Source organism: Podarcis raffonei, chromosome 5 (genome assembly GCF_027172205.1).
Source record: "Podarcis raffonei isolate rPodRaf1 chromosome 5, rPodRaf1.pri, whole genome shotgun sequence".
Taxonomy (NCBI): domain Eukaryota; kingdom Metazoa; phylum Chordata; class Lepidosauria; order Squamata; family Lacertidae; genus Podarcis; species Podarcis raffonei.
Window position 1 is genome coordinate 77,200,007 of NC_070606.1, and position 26,626 is coordinate 77,226,632.

General features: G+C 41.6%; 1 protein-coding gene across 1 annotated transcript; it reads left to right on the plus strand.

Moving 5' to 3' along the window:
* On the plus strand, nt 1-26,244 carry LOC128414641 (carboxypeptidase B-like). The gene is made up of 11 exons (XM_053390235.1): nt 1-107; nt 200-275; nt 6,911-7,035; nt 8,982-9,081; nt 10,178-10,279; nt 11,512-11,613; nt 14,102-14,212; nt 14,310-14,400; nt 15,832-16,034; nt 23,968-24,052; nt 26,017-26,244. The coding sequence occupies exons 1-11, from the start codon at nt 25-27 to the stop codon at nt 26,202-26,204; spliced, it is 1,266 nt and encodes a 421-aa protein (XP_053246210.1). The 5' UTR covers nt 1-24; the 3' UTR covers nt 26,205-26,244.
* Nucleotides 26,245-26,626: the final 382 nt, after the last annotated feature.

The window sequence follows — 26,626 nt, forward strand, 5'->3', positions numbered from 1 at the left end:
TAATTGACTCCCCCATTATCTCAAATGGCAGCAAATATGTGGGTCTTGTTGCTTCTTGTAGCTGTTGCCTCTGCTTCTCCAGAAGCTTCAGTTCACAAATTTCATGGGTAAGGATATTTAATATACTTGACTTTCACATTCTTGAAATTACAAATGACTTTTTCTGGTACAAATGATTTACTTCTGCCTTTTTCCTTAGGGATAAGGTTTTTCGTGTAACACCTCAGAATGAAGAACAGGTTGAAGTCCTCCATTACCTGGCCGACAATATTCAGGTAAATTCAGGTGTGGGAGGGTGAAATTAATTATAGTTCTCAATTTTGAGAGTCCATTTTATTAAAAGGTTTGGGGGGAGGGAGAATTGTGGAGCACATAGAGCACAAGTTGCAAAGAAGCTGATTTTCTTTTTCAGAAAGCTTGAGCAACGAAGCAAAACATTGCAACCCCATACTCACTTAATTAGGAGTACTTATGCTCGGTCCCTGCTCCTGCCAACCTAGCAGTTCGAAAGCACGTCAAAGTGCAAGTAGATAAATAGGTACCGCTCCGGTGGGAAGGTAAACGGCGTTTCCGTGCGCTGCTCTGGTTCGCCAGAAGCGGCTTAGTCATGCTGGCCACATGACCCAGAAGCTGTACGCTGGCTCCCTCGGCCAATAAAGCGAGATGAGCACCGCAACCCCAGAGTCCCCTTTATCTTTACCTTTTATGACTTATTAAACACAATGGGACTTGCAGCTGAATAAATACACGTAGAACTGAGCTGTTGGAGTCATCCTGGTGTGTCCCTGGCAGAATCTTAAGAAGACAATGTAGCTTAAAATACAATATTCTGTCATTACATAATGTTAGGCTAGGTTTTGTAAGGCCCCTTCTAACAGTATCACTCCCTCTAGTAGCAAGCTCAGGTGTTCAGTGCCAACAGGAATACAGCAAAAACAGGGCCACTGAGAACAAGGGGAGAGGTATCAGTACCAAGGTTTGCACATGTACAGCTTAGCTATGAAAATCAACCTGTGTGTATTCTGATTAGACTTTCCAGTGCAAAAAACTATAGAAACAATGGTACTAAGAGGCTCCGCTATAAGAGGCTACTTTCTAAAAGTTTAGACTCCTAGTCAACATAATACCCTTTTTTATTTCCTGCTTGTTGTCGTCTCTTCCTCGAATGTTCTCTAAACCTCTTGTCCGTTCCAAGTTTGTGTTTTGTGACCTTGATGTAGATATATTGTGGCATGAGAAAAAACAACCAAAGATAGCAGATCTGTTTTCAATATTTGTGTAGAGCTTTGATGTTGAGAAATAGCTGCAGAAGAGAGGAGGGAAACACTGTAATCTGCACCGTGAGATGTGGCATTTACAATGATATACAGATGTAGAGGGACTTTTCATTGACCACAGGCCATTGTCAGGCTCTCTCTCTCGCCTAGTTCTGCTCTTCATTATGTCTTAAATGCTATGGGAGTTTTGATATGCACTCATTTTAAACCAGGGGTTCAGCCAGGTGTTATGTTGAATTCTAAGCATGTTTTACAAAGAAGCTATCAGTTTTTTGCTAAGCACAATGGCTTGGCTTTGCATTTTGAACCCGGGGTCTGGAAAGGATCAAAACAACCTTTATTCCTACTTCTACTGCAAGGCAAGACCACCAGCTGCTCCACATGCAGACACAGCAGCTCAGTGGAGACCATGCATTTTGCATAGCCAAGGTCCCAGCAGATACAGTTCTCCAGTTAAAGGATCAGGTAGCAGGTGTGAGAAAGTGACCTTTGCTTGTGAGCTTGGAATGCTGTCTACTGAAATGGAGCCACAGACTGATTTAGTCTAACAGAATTTCATATGTGCACAATCCAAAATTCAAATTTAAAAAGATTATTCCCAAGCACATCTTTGGAAACAGGAAACAAGACAGGTCACAGCCATTTCAGGAAATTATTATTATTATTTATTATTTATACTCCGCCCATCTGGCTGAGTTTCCCCAGCCACTCTGGGCGGCTCCCAATCGAGTGTTAAAAACAATACAGCATTACATATTAAAAACTTCCCTGAATAGGGCTGTCTTCAGATGTCTTTTAAAAATAGGATAGCTGCTTATTTCCTTGACATCTGATGGGAGGGCGTTCCACAGGGCGGGCGCCACTACCAAGAAGGCCCTCTGTCTTGTTCCCTGTAACCTCTCTTCTCGCAATGAGGAAACTGCCAGAAGGCCTTCGGCACTGGATCTCAGTGTCCGGGCTGGATGATGGGGGTGGAGATGATCCTACTATTTTCATCCTTAATGATAGATACTAAAGAATGGAAGCAGCTCAGCTGTAAGTCCCACTTTTGCCCTGTATGTCCAGCAACATTAGATATTGGCATCAGGGAATAAGAACATAAGAAGAGCCTCCTGGATCAGGCCAATGACCCATCTAGTCCAGCCTCCTGAGGAAGCAGCAAGGTACACATGCAGAAGTACATATATACCTCTGCATGTGTCCAGAATGGCAAACAGTGGAGGGCAAAGGACTTTATGATTGAGAAAAGGGACAAAAAATGCAACCTAGATACATCCCATAATCCTCTGACCACTAGTGTGAGCAGCAAGCAATGGAACAGCAATGAAAGAAAAGGAAATGTGTGGAAACTAACGTGTTACACAGTGAGACAAAACTTGTATATTTATGACCTGCTTGCAATATATAGAACCAACCACAGTGTACAGTAATGAAATAAAAGAGTTGGAAGGTTCCAAGTCTGTACAGCTTGGAAGGTGGGAGGATCTCAAGTTTGAAGGTTCCCACACATCAGAAACTCCCTGTAGATAGAATGTTTTACTACAGTATTATTCTCTCCCCCCTCCCATTTATTAAATTGCACAAGTGTATCCATTTATATAGACATATTGATTCCATCACAGTGTTTTTTAGTTGAATCTAAACCTGGCAATTCCCTCAGTCACCATCTCTCAGGCTTCATAGCAAAAAAAGCAATAAACTGAGTAAAATTTCTGATGCCTCCCTTTCTAGTTTTGAGAGAACAGGAATGGAAGAAGATGGCAACAGTCTAGGGATTACAGTATGTTCTCCAGTATGTAACATGTTCTCAAACATGGATCATGAAATTGTCTCAATGCACACAACAATAGCATACACACAGATGTATTGAGTTTGATTATATAACTGTCTCCTCAGTGGCAATGATGCAATCTTAACCCTGCTTACCTGGGAGTAAGTCCCTTTGAATTCAGCATAACTTACTTCTCAGTAAACATGGTTAGGATTCTGCTGCAAATCCCGCTGAGTACAGTGGGGCTTACTCCCAGGGAAATGGATATACTGCAATCTCATCATTATAACCAACACAAAGGAGCCACAGGCTCCAATCCTAGGTATAACAAAAAGGTAAAGGACCCCTGGATGGTTAAGTCCAGTCAAAGGTGACTAAGGGGTTGCGGCGCTCATCTCGCTTTCAGGCTGAGGGAGCTGGCGCTTGTCCACAGACAGCCTTCCGGGTCATGTGGCCAGCATGACTGAACCGCTCCATGACGGAAGCCAGAGTGCATGGAAACGCCATTTACCTTCCTGACACAGTGGTACCTATTTATCTACTTGCACTGGCATGCTTTTGAACTGCTAGGTCGGCAGAAGCTGGGAGAATCCCACACCACACTTACTTGGGTATAAGTGCCATTAAACTTTGGATAGAATTCAGCTCTTGGGCTGTGTACACACTATACTTTGAATCACATTCCCTTAAATAATTTTGGGCACTGTAGTTTGTGAAGGGTTGCTGGGAATTTTAAGTCGGTGGAGGGTAAATTACAGTGCCAAAAATACTTTGAGAGAAAGAATGTGCTTTGAATGTGCTTGAAAGGTCCAGTGTGTACACAGCCTTTTGTTGTTGTTTAGTCGTTTAGTCGTGTCTGACTCTTCGTGACCCCATGGACCAGAGCACGCCAGGCACGCCTGTCTTCCACTGCCTCCCGCAGTTTGGTCATACTCATGCTGGTAGCTTCAAGAACACTGTCCAACCATCTCGTTCTCTGTCGTCCCCTTCTCCTTGTGCCCTCCATCTTTCCCAACATCAGGGTCTTTTCCAGGGAGTCTTCTCTTCTCAGAAGACTCCCTGGAAAAGACCCTGATGTTGGGAAAGATGGAGGGCACAAGGAGGGCACACAGCCCTTAGTCATTATATATATCAAAGGTTCTCAAACTGTAATCTGCAGGCCACTGGTGGTCCATGGAAAAGTTGCATAACAATTAAGAATATCTGTACATGGCACAGGGTTAATTTTTTTCTGATGATGGGAAATAGGCTTGACATAACCTTGCTCACAAAATCAGACGAACTATCATATTAGAAAGGCAAGACTACCATTATTAAAAATATAAGCTGTGAATGTGCTTTTATTTGTAGAACAGTCTATATATATATTACTAGATGGTGCATCAAGGCAGTCAGCAATTTGCAGGTGATCCATTGGGGGGAGAGTACCATTAGTCTATGCTATAATGGAATATCTCACAATGAAATAGACCTCATGCGCAATTGAATCTGAATTCCTCAACTTTGCTTTCCAAAACCTCTTCTATTAATCCTCAATATAGAAAATGTGCCTTGTGCTATCCTTGTGACTGAGGCTTTCGCTGAAAGTGCATCATAAATAGCACCCATTTAAGGAATGGTATGATACAAGTGTGTGTGAAGTAAAAAAGAAAAGCTTAAGTAAATAAATCAAGGCCACAACAAAAACAGGGAAGGAGGCAAAGTTATTTTTAATTGCTAAGCGAAGGCAGTTATATATGAGCTAAGGACAGAATTCATATTTATCGCAGTATATTTAGATGATAGCCTTCCTTGTTTATAGGGTTATAATCCCTACGGTAATAATATTTTGTTCACTGCTTAGATACCAAAGCAATAGGCACCTTTTAGATATGCTTCATCCGGGAAAAGTCACTACAGATCCATTCAGCCCATCCAGATGAAACGAGGCCACAAATTCCTAACTTTGAAAGACAAGCAAATGTCAGCCTTGAGGTCATAAATTCACAAGTCATTTCTTTCTCATGGGCGACAGTGCTAACTAACATGCCTCTAAACTTTATTTCTGATTGTGAGACACATCTGAAGTGTGGCCAAAGCACACCTGTTCTCCAGCTGCTGAGAGGTTTAAGCTACCAGTCAACAAGGGAGTTGAGGCTTTGCAAAGCGATTGCGATAAGGTTTTGGAACAAATGCTGAGATCGCCATTGCAATGGGCATCTCACTAGATAATAGGGGCTTGAATAGGCATAACATGAGGATACCTAAATAGACATCTTCTCCTATATGGACCTGCCCATTTATTAAGAACTTATGGCAGGTCTCCCTTCTGTGCCCTGCCAACATCTGAATTGTTTTTGGCTACAAGGGGCTCTTCTCTGTAGTGGTGCCCAGTCTTTGGAAATTGCTTCCACAGGGGGACCTACCTTAGAAACGTGGGGAGCGTTTATATTGGGTCAGACCATTGGTCCATCTAGCTGAATAGTATCTACCCGAACTGGCAAAAACTCTCCAGAATTTCAGGCAGGCGATTGAAACTGGGACCTTTGCCTTGTAAAGTAGATACTCTTGCACTGACCTACTGCCTTTTGCACCCTCTCTGTTGGTCTTCCATCAATGAGCTGAGACCGTTCACTCTTTCTGCAGTCATTGGGCCTGCTGAGGTTCTCAATCTTCCTGGCATTTTACCTGTGAATGATCTGGTGTCTCTTTTAGCTCTGATTTGTCTTACATCCATGCGTGTTTTATTACATTCAGTGGCTGCTGTTTGGAGACAGGCCTACCTTCTTGACAGCAGCATCGCTACTGGAGAAGATTAGAGCATGTTTTCAAGGTCAGGGCTGCATAGATGCAGCACTGGGTCCAATCCAATGCTTGCACTGGTGTGCCCATGCAGCCCGACCTTGCTGCCACCTTGCTCCACCCCAGCCTTATCCTGCAGAGATGCCGGTGTCAGGAAAGTAGCTTTGCCCCACCACAATAACCACCACTGATAATATTGCTATCTAGTGAGTGCAGGAACTCACTGTGGCAGCCCAAAAGAGAATATGCAACCACACCCCCAAGGACCATAAAAAAAATGCATGCAACTGTGTTGTTGATCCATTATTATACATACACGTTGAAGTACAGTGCATATAGTATATAACTAGTTTATTAGGGCCAGCATAATTGTGAAACTATGCATAGTTTCCTAGGTGTAAGCTCCATGGGACTCAGTTGTGCCTACTTAAGTTTAATTTGTAAAACACACTAAGCCACCTTTTAATTAGAAATTCACTCAGTCATGCATAGAATGATTACTATTTAAACTGCTAGAACCCCCATTTTCCTCATTCACTCACTTTCTCTCTGCTAATGTGTCAAAATCAAACTTGAAAAGCTCCGTATCATCTCATTTACTTGCCAAAGCAAGGAAGAACCAACCACACAACCTAATCTCTTGCCGGGTTAGGACAATTTAATTTAGGACTATGGACTAGTTTGCTGCCTTAGGAGCAATTGATTTTAATAAGGCATCAACTGTAAACTACCACTGAGTCACATGTAAGAGACTTTGTGTTTACATTGACCTGGAGGATAGCTCAGTTGGTAGAGCATGAGACTCTTAGTCTCAGGGTTGCTGTGGGTTTGAGCCCCATGTTGGGCAAAAGATTCCTGCATTGCAGCCGGTTGGACTATAGATGATCCTTGTGGTCCCTTCCAACTCTACAGTTCTATGATTCTATGCATTTGGTTGTCTGCTTTGATTCATAACAACACTGCTATTATTGCACGAGGTGAGGACACAACGTTATGCAGCCAAATCCAAACACGCCAACAGATCTAGGATGAAACTATGTGTATCTTTTTTTCCATATACCATTTGTTTGGTTCTGTTCAGGTTGATTTCTGGCGCCCAGACTCTGTTGACCAAGTGAAAACAGAAACAACAGTTGACTTCCGAGTTGAAGCGGACAAATGTTCTGAAGTCGAGAGCCTCCTTCAACTGAGTGCACTGGACTACAAGTATGCTTTTCCTTGTAGCATTTGCTCCATTAATATCAGTGGGTTAAACAATGGACATCTCTACATTTAGTGTTACATGTTTATTCCCCCCCATGAGTCTACTCTGAGTATGTCTAACCATGTGTCTTAAAGGAAGCCATGGTAAGATGGTCTTTAGACTGGAAATAGATGAGGTACAGATTGTTTTGCATAACAATAACTATGTGAAGAAGTGCTTTCTTTTGTCTGTCCTGAATCTTCCAACATTCAGGTTCATTGGGTGTCTGATAAAACACCAGAGCATTCCATGCACTAAAGAGGTGTTGTGCGCCTGTCTTGCGACTATGCACTGGTAGAAAGAGGAGGCCAGAATTTCTGTGGGGTTGAGCTTTTCCATACTAGCAGGTGAGGACAAAGTATCTGTCAGACAAAACAAAAGACTTTGAAAAGGATTTAGTTCCAAGAGGCAAACAAAGCAGGTAAGGTATTTGTGGAGAGCAGTAGGTAGTAAGAAAGGTGGATCAAAAAACAATAAAACCAAAAAGGAAAGGATTACAAAGTTTAAACATGCAAGATGAAGAGCATTGAACAGAATCAACAAAGTTGTACTTTATGCAACAAAGAGCCAATTCATGTTATATGTATGTATGTATGTATGTATGTTTGTATGTATGTATGTTTACACCATCTGTATAACATCCAAGATGCAAGGTCCTTTAGCCACTTAGCAATAAGAGTGATGCTAAATTTGATTTAGCACATGTCTTTTTAAAGCTGCAACAGAGAGCAACTTTGGAGTGGGGACTGGGCTGGCAATCAGGATTGGCAATCAGGGGGAAAGGCAAACCTTCTCTTCTGTGTTTAAGCACTGGCCAGATACGTTGCCATTTTCTGATTCCAGTTAGTAACCTGGCAGTAACTTTCTGTACTCCTTAGGGAAGCAGAGGAGTGCCTAGATAGCAAAAGAAGAGTTACTCTGCTGAAACACTTCCTCCACTAATAATGAATGTGCCCAGTTTCCTGCACCAAAGAGATTGTCCCTGACAGACTTCAGTGAAGTGTCCTTGCTACAGCTAGAGGAGACGCGAGCCTTTGATGTGGAGCCGCAGTGCCCTGACATCATGTCAATGTGTTCATTATGAAGGCTGGGAGTGCACTGCAAACTGCCCTCTCTCACTCTTCTAATCCAGATCGCCGTGATCAAGGGCACTGAGCTTGCACATTTCTTTCGCCTATACCATTTTATTCAGGCTAGGGAGAGAGCAGGGGTCTTTGCTGCCAATCAACACGCATATAGACAGTTCTGCAGAAGTGCTGGAAGATCAGTGGATCAAAGGCTGGAGACCATGTATTTCTTTAACAGATCCTAAAATAGTTTGAAAGAGATTATTTCTTCTACCTGTTGCAACCTCTGGTCAAATAACCTTTTTCTGATTTTTTTGGAACAAAACAAATAAAAACTCCTTTTTTTTCCGGAGGCAAGCCTGCCTTGATAAACAAGGCAGCAGCAAGGATCTCTCTTCCAGTGTGGTGTAGTGGTTAAGAGCGGTAGTCTTGTAATCTGGTGAACAGGGTTCGCTTCCCCGCTCCTCCACATGCAGCTGCTGGGTGACTGTGGGCTAGTCACACTTCTTTGAAGTCTCTCAGCCTCACTCACCTCACAGAGTGTTTGTTGTGGGGGAGGAAGGGAAAGGAGAATGTTAGCCGCTTTGAGACTCCTTCGGGTAGTGATAAAGCAGGATATCAAATCCAAACTCTTCTTCTTCCAAACTTCCTCCAACTGTCATCTCTCCCCAAGCTGGGAAGCTGCATTTCATGAAGATAGCATTTGCAGGCAGAAGGGGAAGAAGTGGTGGTAAACATACAAACACTAATCACGGGGGTGTTAAGCAGAAATGGAGACACAGCAGCGGTAGAAAATGAAATGTCCCCCATTTGACTTGGTCCATATTGTTGCTTTGTTGCAGAGTTTTGATTGACAACCTTCAGGCTGTACTTGATGGGCAGTTTGACAGTCATATCCGGGCAACTGGACATCAGTATGAAAAATATAACAATTGGGAAACGGTAAAAAAAAAATGTTCACGTTTGAATATCCTCCTCTGCTTCCTAATGGTAGTTTTGCTATGAACATAAGAACATAAAAGAGAGCAGTGCTGGATCACACCCAAGGCCAAAATTGGTTCAACATCTGGTTTCCCACAATGGCCAAGGAGAGACCTATGGGAAGCCCAAATGCAAAACATGAGGGCAATTGCTCTCTCCTACAACTCGGGGATAGTGTGCATACTTTGTGTGTATTCAGTTCCGGGGTCAATTCCTGGTATCTCCAGTTGGAATTAGTGCTTAGCATACTGACCCCATCATAATATGTAGTTTGTCTTTTGAGTTACAAATCCAAGGGTTATAAACACAGGCAGGGGTGTTCTGTTATTTCCCTTCATATTTTTCAGTATGTGCATCACCAAAGTGAATCTTGGAAACATGGCATGCACAATACGTTGCATCACAACATCATGCTTCACAGTGCATCCTCCTCTCAGTGGCTATGTTTACACATGCTCTATTTGCAACAGTATGGAGTGGAAGCCGCAGGCAAAGGCAATGGCTGTGGAAGTTGGTGACAAAAAAATGCCTGTTCATTGCACGACTTGGCATGTTGGTAACAATGCCAAGGGAGAAACTAAAGGGTTTGAGTAAAAATCATCATGCATGAGGCTGCGTTGCAAACAGTATATTTTAATTTCCTTTGGAAATTAAAGCACTACAGGTGGGGAAAAATGACTGAGCGTTATTTGAGGAAAGACAGCAGGGTTTGACTGATCAGCCATGCCAGATGTAGGAAATATGCCAATCATGCAGGTGAAATAAATATAAATTGATATATAGTCCATCATGGTTTGAATTATTAAAATGTCAAAGTGTGAGAATTACAAACCTACTAGATTCAACCTCTGTGCCAGCTAATTTAAAGTTTTGGTGCTATTGCTAGTTTAAATGCCGCTTAGCAGCAGAGTTGGAAAAGGTGGCTGTGGAGAAAGCACTATCAAATCAACATTTATATTACCGGCCTACAGATACTGTTAGTAGTCTGACTCAATATTTATTAGGTGGTTCCTTTTGCTATTAAATATGCTTATTTACTTTTTTTTTAACTCAACAGATAGAGGCTTGGATCAAAAATATTGCAAAGGAGAACCCAGATCTTGTCTCCCTGTCACAGATAGGAACAACCTATGAGGGACGCTCAATGCACCTCCTGAAGGTATTTGCTTTTCATTTCTTCATCCAGTCCGCTTGCTCTTCTCTTGACACATAAGAAACAACAATATTTATTAAGCCCTCGCATGCTCCAGATTTGTATTTTTCAATAAATGCTTCAGGAAACCAAAGCGAATTTTGGTGAAGTTCTTTTATGGTGACATTTTTATCCTTTTTGATTGATAGTAAAGGCTTCCTAAACAGCCCAGACCGTAATAAAAGTCTTTTGACAGTTTGCACATATAAATTTAACCGTGTTCCTGTAAGCAAGGTAAATGGTAATCTACCTTTGTATAATTGTGTGCTCCATCTGTTGTTTGTAAACCTATTTGCTATAAAGTCATCTATAAACTTCAGCCCCTTTTTCCTCTCTCTTTGTTCTTTTTTTTTTCTGGCAACAGGAGGCAAACAGCTAATCAGCATTTCCTTTCTTGAGTCGTTTCCATCATACAGCTCAAGCAAACAAAAGAAATCAGTTTCAATATGTTCTTATTTTGAGTATCAGGTCGATGTTTCGGAATATCACACCATTACAGTCCAAGTTTTTTGATGCTTGAGTAAATGCAAGGTCCTCCTTCCCTCAGCCCCGCCCCCCACATGATGATCATAGAGCCATAGAATTTGTAGAGCTAGAAGGGTCCACGATGGTCCAACCAGCAATGCGAATCCATGACCCTGAGATTAAGTGTCTCCTGCTCTACCAACTCAGCTATCCCAGCTGACAGCAGACAATGTGGGAGCAGCCCAGGCTGGACAGTTTTTATGAATGGTGACTATCTTGAGGAGAAAGATGGCTTCCTTTTCTCAGAACACTTCCCCCATATCCGTTACCTACTATATAGGTGTGAATACAGAAGAAATCTCAGCATATGGAGCCTGTCTCAGTTCTGTAAGGCAGACATCCCTCTTTTACACAACAACTAGAATGATAAGGATGTTCCATCCACTTTTAGTCACCCTATGCATTACTATTTATATAAAAGGTGTAGATAGATGTATAAGCCATGTCACACAGCTAACTGAACTCTAAAAATATACAGTTATCAGCTGGGATAAAATATGGATCCAGCACATGAGAGGTGAGAAAATCCAACCAGAGTTAAGTTTCACTTCCAGCAATGCAACTCCCTGCTCATCTTAAGCGAGGCCTGAGGCTGCCGTCTGAATAGAGAACATGACCTATTAGTATTCAATATAAATTACGAATTCTGCCTTGTTTTATTTTTATGTTTACAGTTGGGGAAGCCCGGTGTGAATAAAAAAGCCATCTTTATGGATTGTGGCTTCCATGCTAGAGAATGGATCTCACCTGCATTCTGCCAGTGGTTCGTGAGAGAGGTTAGTGGGCAAAATACGTGTTCACTAAAATCAGTAACCAAGACCACTGACACACTTAGAAGCAGGAATGATTTGTCATAAAAAGAACTTATTGGCAGGTCCTTTTTCTAAGTTTCCTAATGTTTTCTTTCAGATCTTCAGGTCCCCCTTTTTCCTCTAAAGCTCCATAAATATTATCATTTGATTATTACTCATTTTTTAAATGTATCCTTCCGTTACTGATATTTGTTTGTTTGTTTGAATATCAACTCATAGGGAAAATATCCAATAACATCCTAAGATTATAAAATCATAAAATACAAAACAAATGCCCAATTCTGAATCAAATTTCTTCACCTTAAAATGCTTGGTGATAACAAAACCATGTTAATACAGGATGTAAGCACACAGAGCTAAATTCTCAGAATCTGCAACATGAAAATGTTGTTGCCCCATTTTCAAAAGGATATTATGCGGCTTTATGTGCCTGTCTGAGAATCTAGAGGAAGGTAATTATGATACAATTATTACACAAAAGAGAGGTATGCGCTCTAAAGAAAAAAGTACTAGAACAAATGGAATAATGTATGAAGACCTCTTAAAAGCATATCATTAGAATATAATGATCAGCCTGTTACATATGAAGCTTATCTAATAATGAATACACAATTCTAAAGTAAGGTATTATTTTTAATTGCAACTTCTCCAAGGTCTCATCAATTAATCTCATTAAAGTTGTTAAGAAGCCTAGGTTACTGTTCTGTTCTGGATCCTAGTATTTGAATCAATACTCCTTTAGGTGCCTTTTTGCACACCACAGGGTTCCACCAAGCATGCTTCTGTCTCTTTGGCACTGGTACCAGAGTTTGCTATTAGAAAGAGCGAGATCAGCAGGGGAGAAAATCCCACATGGTCCCAAGAGGGCCTGGCAGGATGCTAGAGAGCTCTGTGTCATATGAACCCTCTTTTCTCCAGTCTGAAGTTATTATAGTCTCTAGCGCCCTTGCTGAAAACACACAATATCAACCCTTCCCCACCTTAGTGATCCTGAGCCAATTCAAAGTATCCCTACAATTATTTTCTTTTATTTGTATGCTTCTGAAATAGCACAGCTGGCCAGTAACCACTGGCGAAAGGGAGAGCTTTCAGTGTACTATGAAGAAGCCTGTGATTTTTTGCATCTAAGAGGCTTGACTGTGTTTGTTTTTGACGGAACAATCCTAAAATACAACTTCCAGCTGTTTCGATTCCCACAGATTTAGCAAAGGTTCCTACACGCGCACAAAATGTAAAAACAGAAGCCATTGCAGAAGCAAGTGCTTTACAATCCATATCAAGTAAGCTGAAATAGTTGACCTGAGAGTGTTGGCAAGGCACCCAGTGGTGACAGGCCTTCCCCTCATGTCCGCTCAGATATATGTGCAGAGCCAGGCCTGGAAATTGAAAGTGACACTCCAGACATGTCTTTGGGAATGCTCTCCCCTTATCTCTCCCAGTTAATGCAGCAGAGGATGAAATGTCACCTCATTTAGCAGTTCGGGTTACTACAACTATCAGTCTTACCCTTCAGAGCAGCAAGCTCATAATTTAGCTTCATCAAGATGGTGTACTCTCCAACATTTCTCCAATGAAAATAGGGACGTCTTATTCAATAATAATAATAATAATAATAATAATAATAATAATAATAATATGCATTTATTATTTATACCCTGCCCATCTGACCGGATTAAACATTAAACATTTTAAAAAACTTCCCTATACAGGGCTGGGCTGCCTTCAGATGTCTTCTAAAGGTTGTAGACTTAGTGTCTTCTTGGCTCGGGGGTCACATAACTCCATGCCCTCCAACACTTATCTGATGAAAACGGGCACCCTAAGGAAAAGTGGGACATTCCAGAATCGAATCAGAAACCGGGACAGCTTACGGAAATCCAGGGCTGTCCCTGGAAAATAGGAACACTTGGAGGGTCTGAGATGGCACCTGTTGAAGACCTTTCTATTCACACACAAACATACCTGTCAAGGAACTTATGGCTTCTCATCTGGGCCTTCTAGTTTTAAACTGTGCTTTAACCGTGCTTCAGCTTCTTAAATGAGTTACTAGGGGTGAGGAACATTCCCTCATGGACAGCATGACAGTGGTGGACAGGGCCAGGTACAAATGTAGGCATAGAAATGGCTGTGAATCCTACCTCTGTATTGCAGGTTACATTCCAGCCACACAAAAGTCTATTCACAAGAATGCACACACCACACATCTTTCCTCCTTTCCAGCAAGCAAGAGGCATTGTCACAGTTCAAGGACATGTTCCAGACAGGCAATGAAAAATGGAATTTTTGCGAGGGTTGTGTGGCCTTTATAGAATTCACAGGGCCAAACAGAGGCTTGGAGGGCCACATTTTGTGCCTGGGCCTGAGATTACCTACCCCTGTTATACTGTAATGTAGCTGAGTCCTGAGTCATTTGGGTTTGCCCTAATTTATTATCTCTTTGGTCCATACTTAGGCTGTTCGCACCTATGGGAAGGAAACTATCATGACTCAGATTCTGGACAACTTGGATTTCTATGTGTTGCCTGTCTTGAATATTGATGGCTATGTCTACACTTGGACTAAGGTGAATAACATACTTGTTTTCTGAATATGAAGCTCAATGCTTTTTTATGAATATGTAGTCCTGAAAAACTGACATTCACAAATATACTGCATTTCAGTCTCGCATGTGGAGGAAGACTCGTTCTCTAAATCCCGGCAGTAGTTGCATTGGTACTGATCCTAACAGAAACTTTAACGCCAAATGGTGCAGTAAGTACATCCTGTGAAGAAATATATTGCCCAATTCTAACTGACTCATTCTCCAAGTGTAGGAGTACCAGTTCTAGTTAGGTCCATAGTTCTTGGCACAACCTCTCAAGTTCTAGAGCTTCCATAATGTGTGAGGTTTCAGAGAGTGAGGATATTACCTAGAGGGCCACATTCTCTTGTTGAGAGAAGCTGAATTCCTGAGCATTTATTTTCAGTGTGAGATTAAGGCTGCAATCCTATGTCCATTTACCAAGGAACACAATGGGACTTGTTTCAAGGAGCACAATGGGACTTAACAGATTTATAGAAACTGCTCGGTGTTTTTAGTCAATTTTGCTGAGTTCCCTCAGACCTTTAAAAGTCTTGGTTCATGTCAAGCATTTTTCATTTTGAGATGTGTCAAAATAACATTCAGTAGATTCACAGACTCATACCCTGACATAGATTAATGTTAAATACAGTGGTACCTCGGGTTAAGAACTTAATTCATTCTGGAGGTCTGTTCTTAACCTGAGGTACCACTTTAGCTAATGGGGCCTCCCGCGGCCTCTGCGCCGCCGCCACTCGATTTCTGTTCTCATCCTGAGGTAAAGTTCTTAACCCAAGGTACTATTTCTGAGTTGGTGGAGTCTGTAACCTGAAGCGTCTGTAACCCGAGGTACCACTGTATAGCATTTCAAAAACAGCACAAGAAACTGACTTATTTCATCAGTCTTCATAGCCCAATATGATCTACCATGGGGGACTCTGGGAGAGGTCTTTCCTGGCAATTGCAACTCCAGTCTTTCCTAGTAGAGATGATAGGGATGGAAACTGAGACCTTGTGTGTGCAAAGGCATGTGCTTAACCCCTAAGCTACAGGCTCTGAGCTGTAATATATAGGTAACATTATAAGGCACTGTGGTTGCCAGGGAATAATGGTCTTTCCTGCTTTCGTATACATAGCAGTTGTGGGGAAAGAGAGAGAAACAAAGGACTGGATTCAACTAAATAGTTCCACTAGCAGCAGCCAGCACACAGGTTCCCACTATCACAACAGAGCTTTCTCATTCTCTCCCTCATGCCCCTAATCATCAGTGGGAGGTCAGGAGAACCTCAGAACAGGGCATGATGGGAAGGTCAACCTGCTGGAACATTTGTTTTGGCGTGACACTGAATCCCTCCCATAGTCCACAGGACATAGTAAGGTTTTTGGAGTGCCTATTCTGAATCTTCCCTGGAGTGGACAACTATCTAGGACAACACTGTAGAACAGGAGTGTCTCTTCAGCTGCTGCTGAACTACAACTCCCATCAGCCCCGGCAAGCATGACCAGCAATCAGGCATGATGACAGTTGCAGTTTAGCAACATTTGGAAGGCCACACCTGATCTAGAACCTTATCATGGTTTGCCTCATTCCATGCATCTGTGTTTTCTCCTGCTGCACACAGCTCTTGGGGCTTCAAAAAGGCCATGTGATGAGACATATTGCGGCAGTGCCCCCGAATCAGAGAAAGAGACCAAAGCCTTGGCTGATTTCATTCGTCAGAACCTCTCGACCATCAGGGCTTACTTGACCGTTCATTCCTATTCCCAACTGCTGCTGTATCCATATTCTTATTCATATGAGGTAGCAAAGAACAACGTGGAGTTGGTAAGTAGAAACAAAATGGCTGATAACTACTCTGAAGTTAAAATGGTTGTGATGAACATATCCCCTTGGTTACCATTTGGGCTATGGGTTTTTTTATGATGCATGGATTTCCCTCTTGTTGATTGCTTTAGTACTTTTATATCCTGTCTTTCCTCCAGTAAGGAAAGCAGCACACGTGGTTTCTCCTTGATCCTATTTTGTCTGCGCAACAACCCTGTAAATGCAGCCTAGGCTAAAACGCATCAGGACCAGCCTCTGGGAAGAGGCAATGGGGCAGAACTGGCCTCCCAGCAGCGGTGTTGCATCCACTTACTGGGACAGCGCCACAGTGAAGTCAGCTAGTACATGGGTTGGGTTGGCTCCACCAGTGTACTTACACTGCCCTGACCCCACCACCACCACAGAAAAGGCCTGTTCTCATGCTGCCCTCCTCTGGACCTCTCCTGGAGGAGCCTCATGAAAATGGGCCTCAGATGATGATCACAAGGTCTGGGTCGCTTCATATGGAGAGAGACAGTCCTTGAGGTATTGCGGCCCTGAGCTTCTACAGTTCTGTGAGTTAGCTCCAACTAAGGGCTCATCCACACTTCCACTTGTCCTGTTCCTTTCCCCTGGGAAAACCAGATCTTTACTGCTGAATTGCAGCAATGTCAGTCAGGTTTTCCACAGATTAACATTTGCTCCAATTCGGCACTAAAGAGCGAGTTTTCCCAGGGGATGTAGCAGGACAAACAGAAAACCACTTGGACTCATGCCTAGAAGGCACAAGACAAGCAGAAAACTGCACCAACCTATGCTTTCTAGGCACTGCACAAGCCCTGGGAGCTAGAAACTGTGTGGAACGTATACAGTGATTCAGGAAAACAACAGCTTCATCACCAATTGTTCCATCCAAGCTTCCATCAGTCTTTTAATATAAAGGGACACCGTGAGAACTGGCATTCCTTCTCTGTCTTGGCTGATGAACAGCAATAGCTATTGGCATCAATTCCCAACTAAGACATGCTGAAGACCAGTGGGGTTGTAGCCAGCAAAGTTGTCCTGTCTGCACAAGGACTCCTATTTGCATATTGGAGCATCCTCTCTTCTCCTCCCCCCCCCCGACACATCTCAGATCTGTTTTGAGGGTTTACCCAACCCTTCAGAGCAGATCTGGGGGGTGATGAGCTGCACGTGGAAAGGGGAGAGGGATGGAAAGTTTTGTTGCACAACTGGAAGCCCTTATATTCATGGGATGCCTTAACTGGATGCAACCCATTCTTTTGCAACATTCAAAGCCTAGGAACATGGTGAGTGATATCCAGCATTGTTTACTCTCATAGTAGACCAGATGATAAATGTACTTTGTTCTTTGTTGATGGTCCCCTGTAGTTGTTGGTTTTTTCCTTCAAAAGGGCAACAGCATTTCCAGAAGAAAATTACTTCAATACTGTGAAATAGTTATGAGTTGATGTCGCTGGCAGAAAACACAGTAGATGACAAACAAAAGGGAGGGCTTAAAAAAAAAATCTCTTGCTCATCAGCCAGAAGGCCAAAGCCAAAGCAAAAATCTGGCCCTCTGCAGTGGTAGAATCCTGACAGATTTACAATGTCTCCCAAGTGGAAATATCAGAATTTTGAGGCAGAAACAGAGAGAATGGACAGATTAATGGTTTTGCCCTGGACATCTGGCACTGCAAGCCTCTCTCTTTTTCCATTAAAAAGGGATTTTGTTTTTGTGTGCTATGCCAGATTATGTTTTTTCTCAAGACACAAAGTTGTTATTCTGTAGAACCTAAGTCGTTTCCCCCTCGTTCAGTTTGCCTTTGATTCTGACAAATATGCTTCTAACTTCACATGTTGTTTGGTCTAAAGCAAAAGAGAAACTTAGGTACAGTACTTCTATCGCAAACAAAAGTGGACCTAAAAAGATTGATGAGGGCATTATCAGGATACTTTCACTCACACAAGATTAAGTATACTGCCTTCAGCTGTACTTGAGGGTCAATTTCAAAAAAATTCCGCTGGAAAAACGATTATGTCTATGTGGAGATGGCAGTATCAAATCAGTTGTTCATGTGCTTCTAGCTTGCACTCTTTATAAAGATTTGAGGAGTGAGGTTATTACCCCTCTACTACTATCCATACCAGGTCACTCAACCATTACTACTGTGTCCTTTCTTCTAGCAGATCAAGATAATCAGATGACAGCAAAAACTGCAAAATAAAAATTAGCAGGGGCAATAAGAATAAGATATATTATTTGATTACTGGTGTAAACCTCCAGAATGTATTTTGTATAGTTAAGTTTTTACCTCTATCTTCAGTTCAGTTCATTTTATTGCTATGGCTAGTGGCTGATGCAAATAAAGATTCTTCTGATTCTGATTCTTAGGCTGGGATCCAACAAGCTACTTTTGGCATAGTCAAGGAATCAAGCATGACCAATGGGGATTTTTCCTTTCCCCACCCTCCCTTCTCCCTATGCACACACGCACTTTGAAGCACCAGATTCCCATGCCATATTACAAACTTTATTTGAAAGCCCCCTGAGTTTCCAAAGCCGGACATTCAATAAACACAAGTCCAATGTCTCCTTGGGTACATGGAACCAGTTACACAATTCTTGGAACTGTATCCCAGCCAAAGGAAGGCCACAGGCCTCATTTATTTCAGGTTGAGGATTCCTTAATGTTCTTTTGTACAGTTTCCTGGATCATGTTCAAATGTGACCCAATATGTTGCTCCTGGGATATCTTGGTCTGTGGCTGTTTATTCTTTATAGCCGCCACAAGGAAACCTTTTAAAAGCGTGGCTTCTGTCTTTGCAAAATTGTTATTTTTTTAAAAAGGAGAAGAAATGTAAACACGAACGTTCTTTCTGGTCTGTATCCAAAACCAGTGAATAGTTTGACAGTGTGATTTGCTCAGCACTTAAGAGAATCTTTTTTTCTCCTATTCTTCCAAGAGCTTGAAAAAGTAGCTTCAGTGAGATTTTGCAAGGTGTAAATAGACTGGTATTTAAATGATTGTTCGGTTAAAAGCCAGACGGTTAAATATTTAAATACCATATTTTTTGCTCTATAAGATTCACTTTTTCCTCCTAAAAAGTAAGGGGAAATGTGTGTGCATCTTATGGAGCGAATGCAGGCTGCACAGTTATCACAAAAGCCAGAACAGCAAGAGGGATTGCTGCTTTCACTGTGCAGCGATCCCTCTTGCTGTTCTGGCTTCTGAGATTCAGAATATTTTTTTTCTTGTTTTCCTCCTCCAAAAATTAGGTGCGTTTTGTCGTCTGGTGCGTCCTATAGAGCAAAAAATACAGTAATTTAAATCACCTAACTTAATTATATAAAATATAATAGCAAAATGTAAATATAGTACTCCTGATTTATTCCAATGAATTAATGGGAACTAGTTCCAGCCAGTATGGATTCTGTAGAGTAAAAGTGTGATTTGTCTTACATTTGATAAACAAAAATGTAACATAGTGTAATATTGTATATAGTAAATATGTCTTATAGGCAAAGTGCTTGCATGTTTATTCAGTCACTCTTGTTTATTCAGACTCAAGAAAGTGTGCACAGGGAAAGCAGCTGTGTAACCAGCTCTATAACTAGGGAGCCATGCCAATTGAACAAAATAGAATTTATTTTCCAAGTAAATATGCACAGGAGGAGAGCTCTGAGTTCTGCCTGGAAAAGGAATTATTAGGAGGGCCTAAGGATTTGTGGCTTTTATGTGAGTGTCTCTGGTGGAACAAAGTGCTTATAAATCATCCCAGAAGTGAAGAAGAAAGATTTATCAAAGCGTTATCTTATCTTGGATGCTTATTTTCATTTTGACATCTAATACGTTAAAGAAAAATGTGCATTGCCCATTTTATCTTTTTCCACGTGTGATAAGATGTGTGGTCAAACAACAATCTTTGACATACATGCCTGTTTATCATACTTAACATCTCTTTCCACACCCATCTATTTTAGAAGTGTCATCATACATCTGAAGGCACAAGACCTTTCCAAATAATCACTGAGTGCATGGGAGAGAATTAGGCTTGCAGCGGTTATCCCTGCCAACCATCTCCACGTGTTCATTTGAAGCCAAAATCTACACAACTCATACTCACGTTGGCTCTGTTCACATGACTATTTTGCAGAAGGGATGGGGGACATGTGGCCTTCCATATGTTGTTGGAATTCCAGCTCCCATAAGCCCCAGCCAACATGGCCAATGGTTATAGATTTTGGGAGTAATGGTCCAACAGTACCCCAAGAGCCACAGTTGGTCCATTCCTATTTTGCATGGTTCTGGATCACAGGAAAACAGCCTAAGTATGCATGTGTAACTTGTAAATGTGTAGGCTCTATTCAAGCAATTTTCATGAATGCATGGAGGTCAGGAATGGGGGGCAATGGGTGTGATCCAATTCTCCCTCTGTTTCATGTGTTTGATGACTCTCTGAAAAGGGCAATGGTATTAAGAGCGGATGCCTTCATGGAATTTCTTTCCTGTGGTGATTTTTTAAAAGAGGAATCTGGATGAACATCCACTGGGGCATTTATTTTTCGCAGTTGTTTGTGCCCAGTGAACCATACTATTCCTTTCAACTGCTTGGATACAGTTTGTGAGCATCTTGGAAGCTGAACGTTTTGGAACCCAAAGGCCGAAAACCCAGAAGTAATTGCTTCCATTTTCAAACATGCCTCAGAAGTCGAGTGGCTTGCGCTGCATGTTTTTCCATTTTCTCAATGGAAATTTCCAACAACCCTTTGTGCCTTGGTTGCCAAATGTTTTGGAAGTCGAACGGTCTTCCAGAATGGATTACTTTCGACAAGCAAGGTTCCACTGTATTTTAATATACCTATGGGCTGCCTTGGCACAAAACAGTTGTCACTGAGTCACAATTTGGACAAAAACAGCAACAACGAGTCCTTGGTTTGCCATCCTATCAAAGCAAATGGACTCTTGTTGTCTGGGATAGTTTCTGTAGCAGTCAAACATAACACATCCAATTTGTGACAAAGTTCCAGCAGACCCAGAGCTGAAAGGTTCTTTCAACAATTGATGTCTGGTTTTATTTTATTTTTCCCCTATGGTTTTATATGGCTTTTATTGTACGGTTTTATGTGCGATTGTAAACCACTGTGATGGGTTTCTATGAAAAGGCAGAATGCAGCTATGAGTTGTATCCATTGTTAATCATACTCAGAGTGGACCCATTGAAATTAATGGAGATGACTAATTTAAGCCCACTAATTTTAATGGGTCTTCTCTGTGTAGGTCTTCCTTTTATGCAACTCTATGACTGCATAAGGCCCAGGACTTATTTTGTCAATTTCTTATGTCTTATCAAAAGCACATGAAGACAAAATTCTGCTATCAAAATATAGCTAACCAAACATTTTCTTCTGCGGAAATGTAGAGCTACCTGGCTCTTTTGGAGCTGTCCATGTTGACTGTGAGTTAAGAGTAACTCTTAGGGTAGTCTAAATTTCACTGAGGCCTGCCTAATTGCCAGCTGCTTGCAGGATTGAGGTAGCCAGAAAAAAACCACAGATATACCCAGCCTATTTTCAGATGCACTCTAAAGAACCATGAATCAGTGACTGGGTCCTTCCAGTAAACACACATCCTTATACATTGAAAAAAAATGTTTCAGACGTATTTCCTCTGTAAAGAGACTACTCTCTCCCTAAGGCAGGAGAAGCTAGGTCCGTTCTAGAATTATCACAGAAGTTACACAATATAGCCTCATGGTAGTTTCTTGGAAGAAATGTGTCATTGGCAAAAAAGTACACTCCCTAGTTTCACAACTTCTTCCACAGTTAATTTTATGGCACCCCTGACACTTCTACATGTACACATGCATTCATGCACACACACAAATGCACACACCATAAATGATGTTCAAAAACTGTGTTACTTAGTTGAAAGGACCAAACCAGCCTCTCTTCCCAGAAGGATCAGCTTCCTTGTTCTTGCAGTCAGGCTTCCCTTGAGCTCTCTCTTAATATTTATATTGAGCTAGTAAAAGTCTATGTATATTTAATCCTTTTTTTCTCACAAACATTTCAAGCTTTATTTTGAATGTGGTCATATTTTGGCCTAGGCTCTTAGTTAGATCATCTGATGGTCCCATCTGTTCCAGCAGAAACAAATCCAACTTGTTCAACCCTTATTTGTGCTAACGCTTAGAAACTTGTAGAATGGTACCTGGTTGTAAATGTCAAATGACTACAGAAAAAAGAAAGTATGATATTTCTGCAGAAAACCCAGCAGCCCTGATGAAGTCATTTTGAAACCTCAGAGACCTAACTTCTTTGTTCTCGCTGCTTCAATGTCTTGTTCGTTCCCTCCGCCCCTGTTAATAGATATTATCCACTTTCTAGCATGGAATGTTAGGTTTTTTTGTTTCCTTTTCAGGAATAGATTCATCTATTCATAGTTGGCAATCCCAGTCATATTTATATTGGTATCATTTGAGAAGATTTCTCCAAGTGTGATAAATCCACACACACCCTCAATCTTTGTTGCTGTTATGATAGGTATAGTTTAAGTCTGCCTGTTAGGTTTGCCTGTTTCATTGTCATTAGCTGCCTTCAGCTATTTTATGGGAAAGTGGGGCATAAATGTGATTAATAAATTAATGGTGGCTGACATGGTTCATCCCATTTACACAGTTAGCATATCTTTACTTTTGAGATGCTAAAGAAAAACAGCTGCAGCTGCTTGATCTCCATGAGAGATCTGAGGGGCATCTTGCTGGCACTCCAGCCTTCACCATCCTTGGTTCCCCAGATGTTGTTAGGCAAAACATCCCTGAACGTTGTCCATGCTGACTGCACATGATGGGGATTTTAATACAGCAACATCTGAAGACCCCAGGCTGGAGAAGGCTGAACTAGATGGAAATTTGATCTAGATTGGTAAGTCACTTCTTAAATTCCTGTTAGATAGTTGAGTTGCAACATTTTTCTTCATCATGAAGGTTCATGTTCTAGATCTGTCACTGATTGTTTAACTCAATCAACTTCTGACAGATCTAAATCAGCTCCCTGGTCAAGTTCAACCAGCAGTTGCTTTCTAACTAAGGCAGTAATTTAGGCAGCAACAATGAGGCTGTTGTGATATGGGCAACACTGAGGGAACTATTCCCTCTAATCTATTAACTGTCAAAAGGCATGAGAGACCTGCTTCCCTATCTTGTAAGTGAAAACTTCAAGATGTGGTAAGGGCAACGGTAAATAGCAGCACATATCTTATATCTACTATCTGCAAATCTGAGGTTAAACGGTATGGATTTGAAAGAGAAAGCAATCCATGAATGTAAATGCAGTATTAGGCCCAGAAATTCTTTTGAATTGTTAGGAAACGTACCACAAAACACAAATATCTTCCAAAGCATGCAAAGTCTTAGCAATTAAAAAAAATACTAATAAGTATACCAACTTCTAGATTTATTTATTTTTAAACCTCATAAGTATACAGATTTAGGAATAAACAAAGCATGGAGTTGTTGACTCAGAACTGGAAATCTGGATTGCCACTTAACTTGTTCGAATTTATGGGTTCCTTTTTACACAAATTTGCATGTCTACATATATGTGTCTGAGCACACAAGTACACAGACTGCCTTGCCATTTTTATGATCACAGTGGAGAGCAAGCAGCTTACTAATTATGACTGCTAAGCCAACAAAAGATAAATATGGAGAGATGTCTCATAATAATGTAAGATCTGTGGGTACAATTTTTACAGGATTTTTTCTCACATTCCACCATGTTGCTCTATTAAAATTATGCTGGAGATAACAGATTTAGGAACAATGTTTAATGTGTCCACATGCAAAAAGGACACACAATTTCAAGTTACTTAAAGCAAAAGTTTTATAAAAGAGCAACTGGGCTCAGACTTTGGAGTAAAGCTCCTGAATACCTACTTTCTCTCCATAGAATCGCCTTGCTAAAGAAACTGTTAAAGAGCTGGCTACGTTGCATGGCACAGAATACACATATGGGCCAGGAGCTTCCACTATCTGTAAGTACTGATCTAATGATAATATTACTTAGTTATAATATAATAATACATTAAAGCCCATAAATTGCTCTTATTGCGGATGTGTTTCTTCCCACCTTCCCAAGAGAGTGCTTTAGCACTAAGCAGAGAGTTTTCAATAAACAAACGAGGATGATGTCATGATGTCATGTCGAGTTCCCTAAAGCAATGTTGCTCTCTTTTTTCCAGGGCATGTTGTGCTCAACCATCAATTTCTCCCCAGCTGCACTGCTGAGGCACCATTTTGTTTTCAGGTTTCAAATGCGCTAAATGAGTGTATACAGTTGGGCCGTGGGGGAGAGACACCTCAGGCCCTTCTCTTTCTCCCTGGCCCTGGGGACTGTCTCCTGGGGCCATGTTCCTCACCACCATAATTCTCACTCACCTTGACCGCTTTTGCTTGGCCAGAATGTGTCCTTTAACTGTAATAACTGCCTCTTGTTTGTGTGGATGAAGGATAGGGAAATATGTGTGTGCATAGAAACCTATGACTTTTGTGTGACTGAAGAAGTCTACTTTATACCGGCCAAGTGTCCCAGAAAAAACGGGACATCCCTTTTCTTCACGCAAGATTGTGGCAGCCATTTTGGATGCCGTGATCTCGCACACTCATGCGCCATGCTCTCACCCTCCAAAAAGTGCTTTTTCAGGGCAAGATCACATGTAGGTCACATGAATCGCCAAGGAGCACATCCCAGAAGACATGAATCCCAGTTTCTGAAATGAAAATGTTGTGGGTGGCACACTACTGTACAAAAATAAGTCCTATCTGTTGCATCACCCACTTCAAATAAAATAAGAGTCCTGCTGGATGAGGCCACAGACCCCTCTATCCCAACAGACTGTTCTCACAGTGGCCAACCAGATGGTTATACTTTTGCAACCAACTCCAACCCCCTTTTTGACTCTAGCCTAGGGATGTAAGGAGGCAGCAATTTCCATCCCATCCTGCGTTCATCTTGGGTTACATATGGCTGGAACCTATGAGTGCAATTAAGTAATTCTAGTGCATTTCAGTAGAAGGCAATCTTGAAAAACAATGCAAAAAACAATGCATTTATTTATGTAATGTTTGTGGACCAAGAAACCCAATAGTGAATACTGCTTGTACACTAGTGGCCAAAATTCTGGAAACCTTTTGGGGAAAGTGTATTTCTGAGATCTGATGGCTGATAACACCACTTTTTTTTTTAGTAATGCCATAAAACCATATATCAGTGGAAAGATAATTTAATTAAGAATGTAATACAACAAAGTTTGTTCAATTATCTGTATTCTATCAAAGGTTATAGCCAAATAACCAGAAAAAAGAAACGCAACTTGCTTAGGTTGATATGCAATAGTTTTCCTTCATTTGAATGTAGCCAATGAGCATGAGTATTTAGAGAGCCAATGAGGTGTTATGAGCCATCAAACCTCAGAAATACACTTTTTCCAAAAGGTTTCCACAATTTTGGCCACTAGTGTATTCACTTATGTGATTTACATTCCTGACCTCAGGTGAATGTGTGAACTGCAAGGATTGATTCCAACAGAATTCTCTGGCATTCCTACTATAACCCTACTCAGAACCCTTCCCCACCCATGGCTTAGCACATCATCAGAACCTGGGCCCATGGTTTGGGTCCTCATGGTAAATCATGAGCTGCAAATCAAGAAGAAACCTCTCCTGCAGCTCATGGTTTGTCTAGAATATAATAATCCATGAGCCCAGGTCTAGACAACACACTAAGCCAAACCATGACTTAGCTCGGAGCAGTGCAGCAGTAGCAGAACTGGGGGAAGAGCAAAGTGAGTGCAATCTACTCTCCCAGAGTCCACAGGCTCGCACATTTGTGGTAAACCATGGGTGCATACCAGGGCATAGTGTTTTAAACTCATGAAGTTCAGCTGCATTTGCCAGTGCTTTAGCTCACCAAACATTTTTTCCTTCTTCATCCTTGCAGACCCTGCTGCTGGTGGTTCTGATGACTGGGCTTATGATGAGGGCATCAAGTATTCCTTCACTTTTGAACTTCGGGACACAGGCCGATACGGCTTTGCTCTTCCTGAATCTCAGATAAAGCCAACTTGTGAAGAAACTCTGATTGCTGTTAAACATATCGCCATGTATGTCCTTGAGCATCTGTACTAAAATAGCATTCCAGAACCATTAAAGAAAGCTTGACGCATCATTATTTTTCTGCTGTGGGTTATTTTGGGTCCAACAAAGATTCGGAAAGCCTTCCCCACACTTTGTTAATGGACCATTGAAATCCTTTGCTCCCGTTTCTGTGCATGAGTATCACAAAATGAAATATCTATAGCAGGAATGGCACACAGGCAGTCAATAGCTTTCAGACCCCATCTGTTACCCCCGTGCAGTACCATAAGGGCTTATGCAGCTACATTGCAGGAAGGCAGCCCAATGCAAACTGACACACTTTTATTTCATCACAGGGGTTTGCCTAGTATCGCTGAACAGAAATGTTTTGTTCCCATTTGCTAGGGATAGGAGGCCACCACAGCTGGTGTAACAGTGGTCTGTCCAACTGCAATGTGTAATCTATTTACTCC

What these genes read in the sequence shown, in the direction of transcription:
- LOC128414641 (XM_053390235.1), top strand. Translation starts at nt 25, where the DNA reads ATGGCAGCAAATATGTGGGTCTTGTTGCTTCTTGTAGCTGTTGCCTCT. An exon ending in ACCTGGCCGACAATATTCAG is followed by an intron (nt 276 to 6,910) that starts GTAAATTCAGGT and finishes GGTTCTGTTCAG; the next exon opens with GTTGATTTCTGGCGCCCAGA. An exon ending in AATATAACAATTGGGAAACG is followed by an intron (nt 9,082 to 10,177) that starts GTAAAAAAAAAA and finishes TTAACTCAACAG; the next exon opens with ATAGAGGCTTGGATCAAAAA.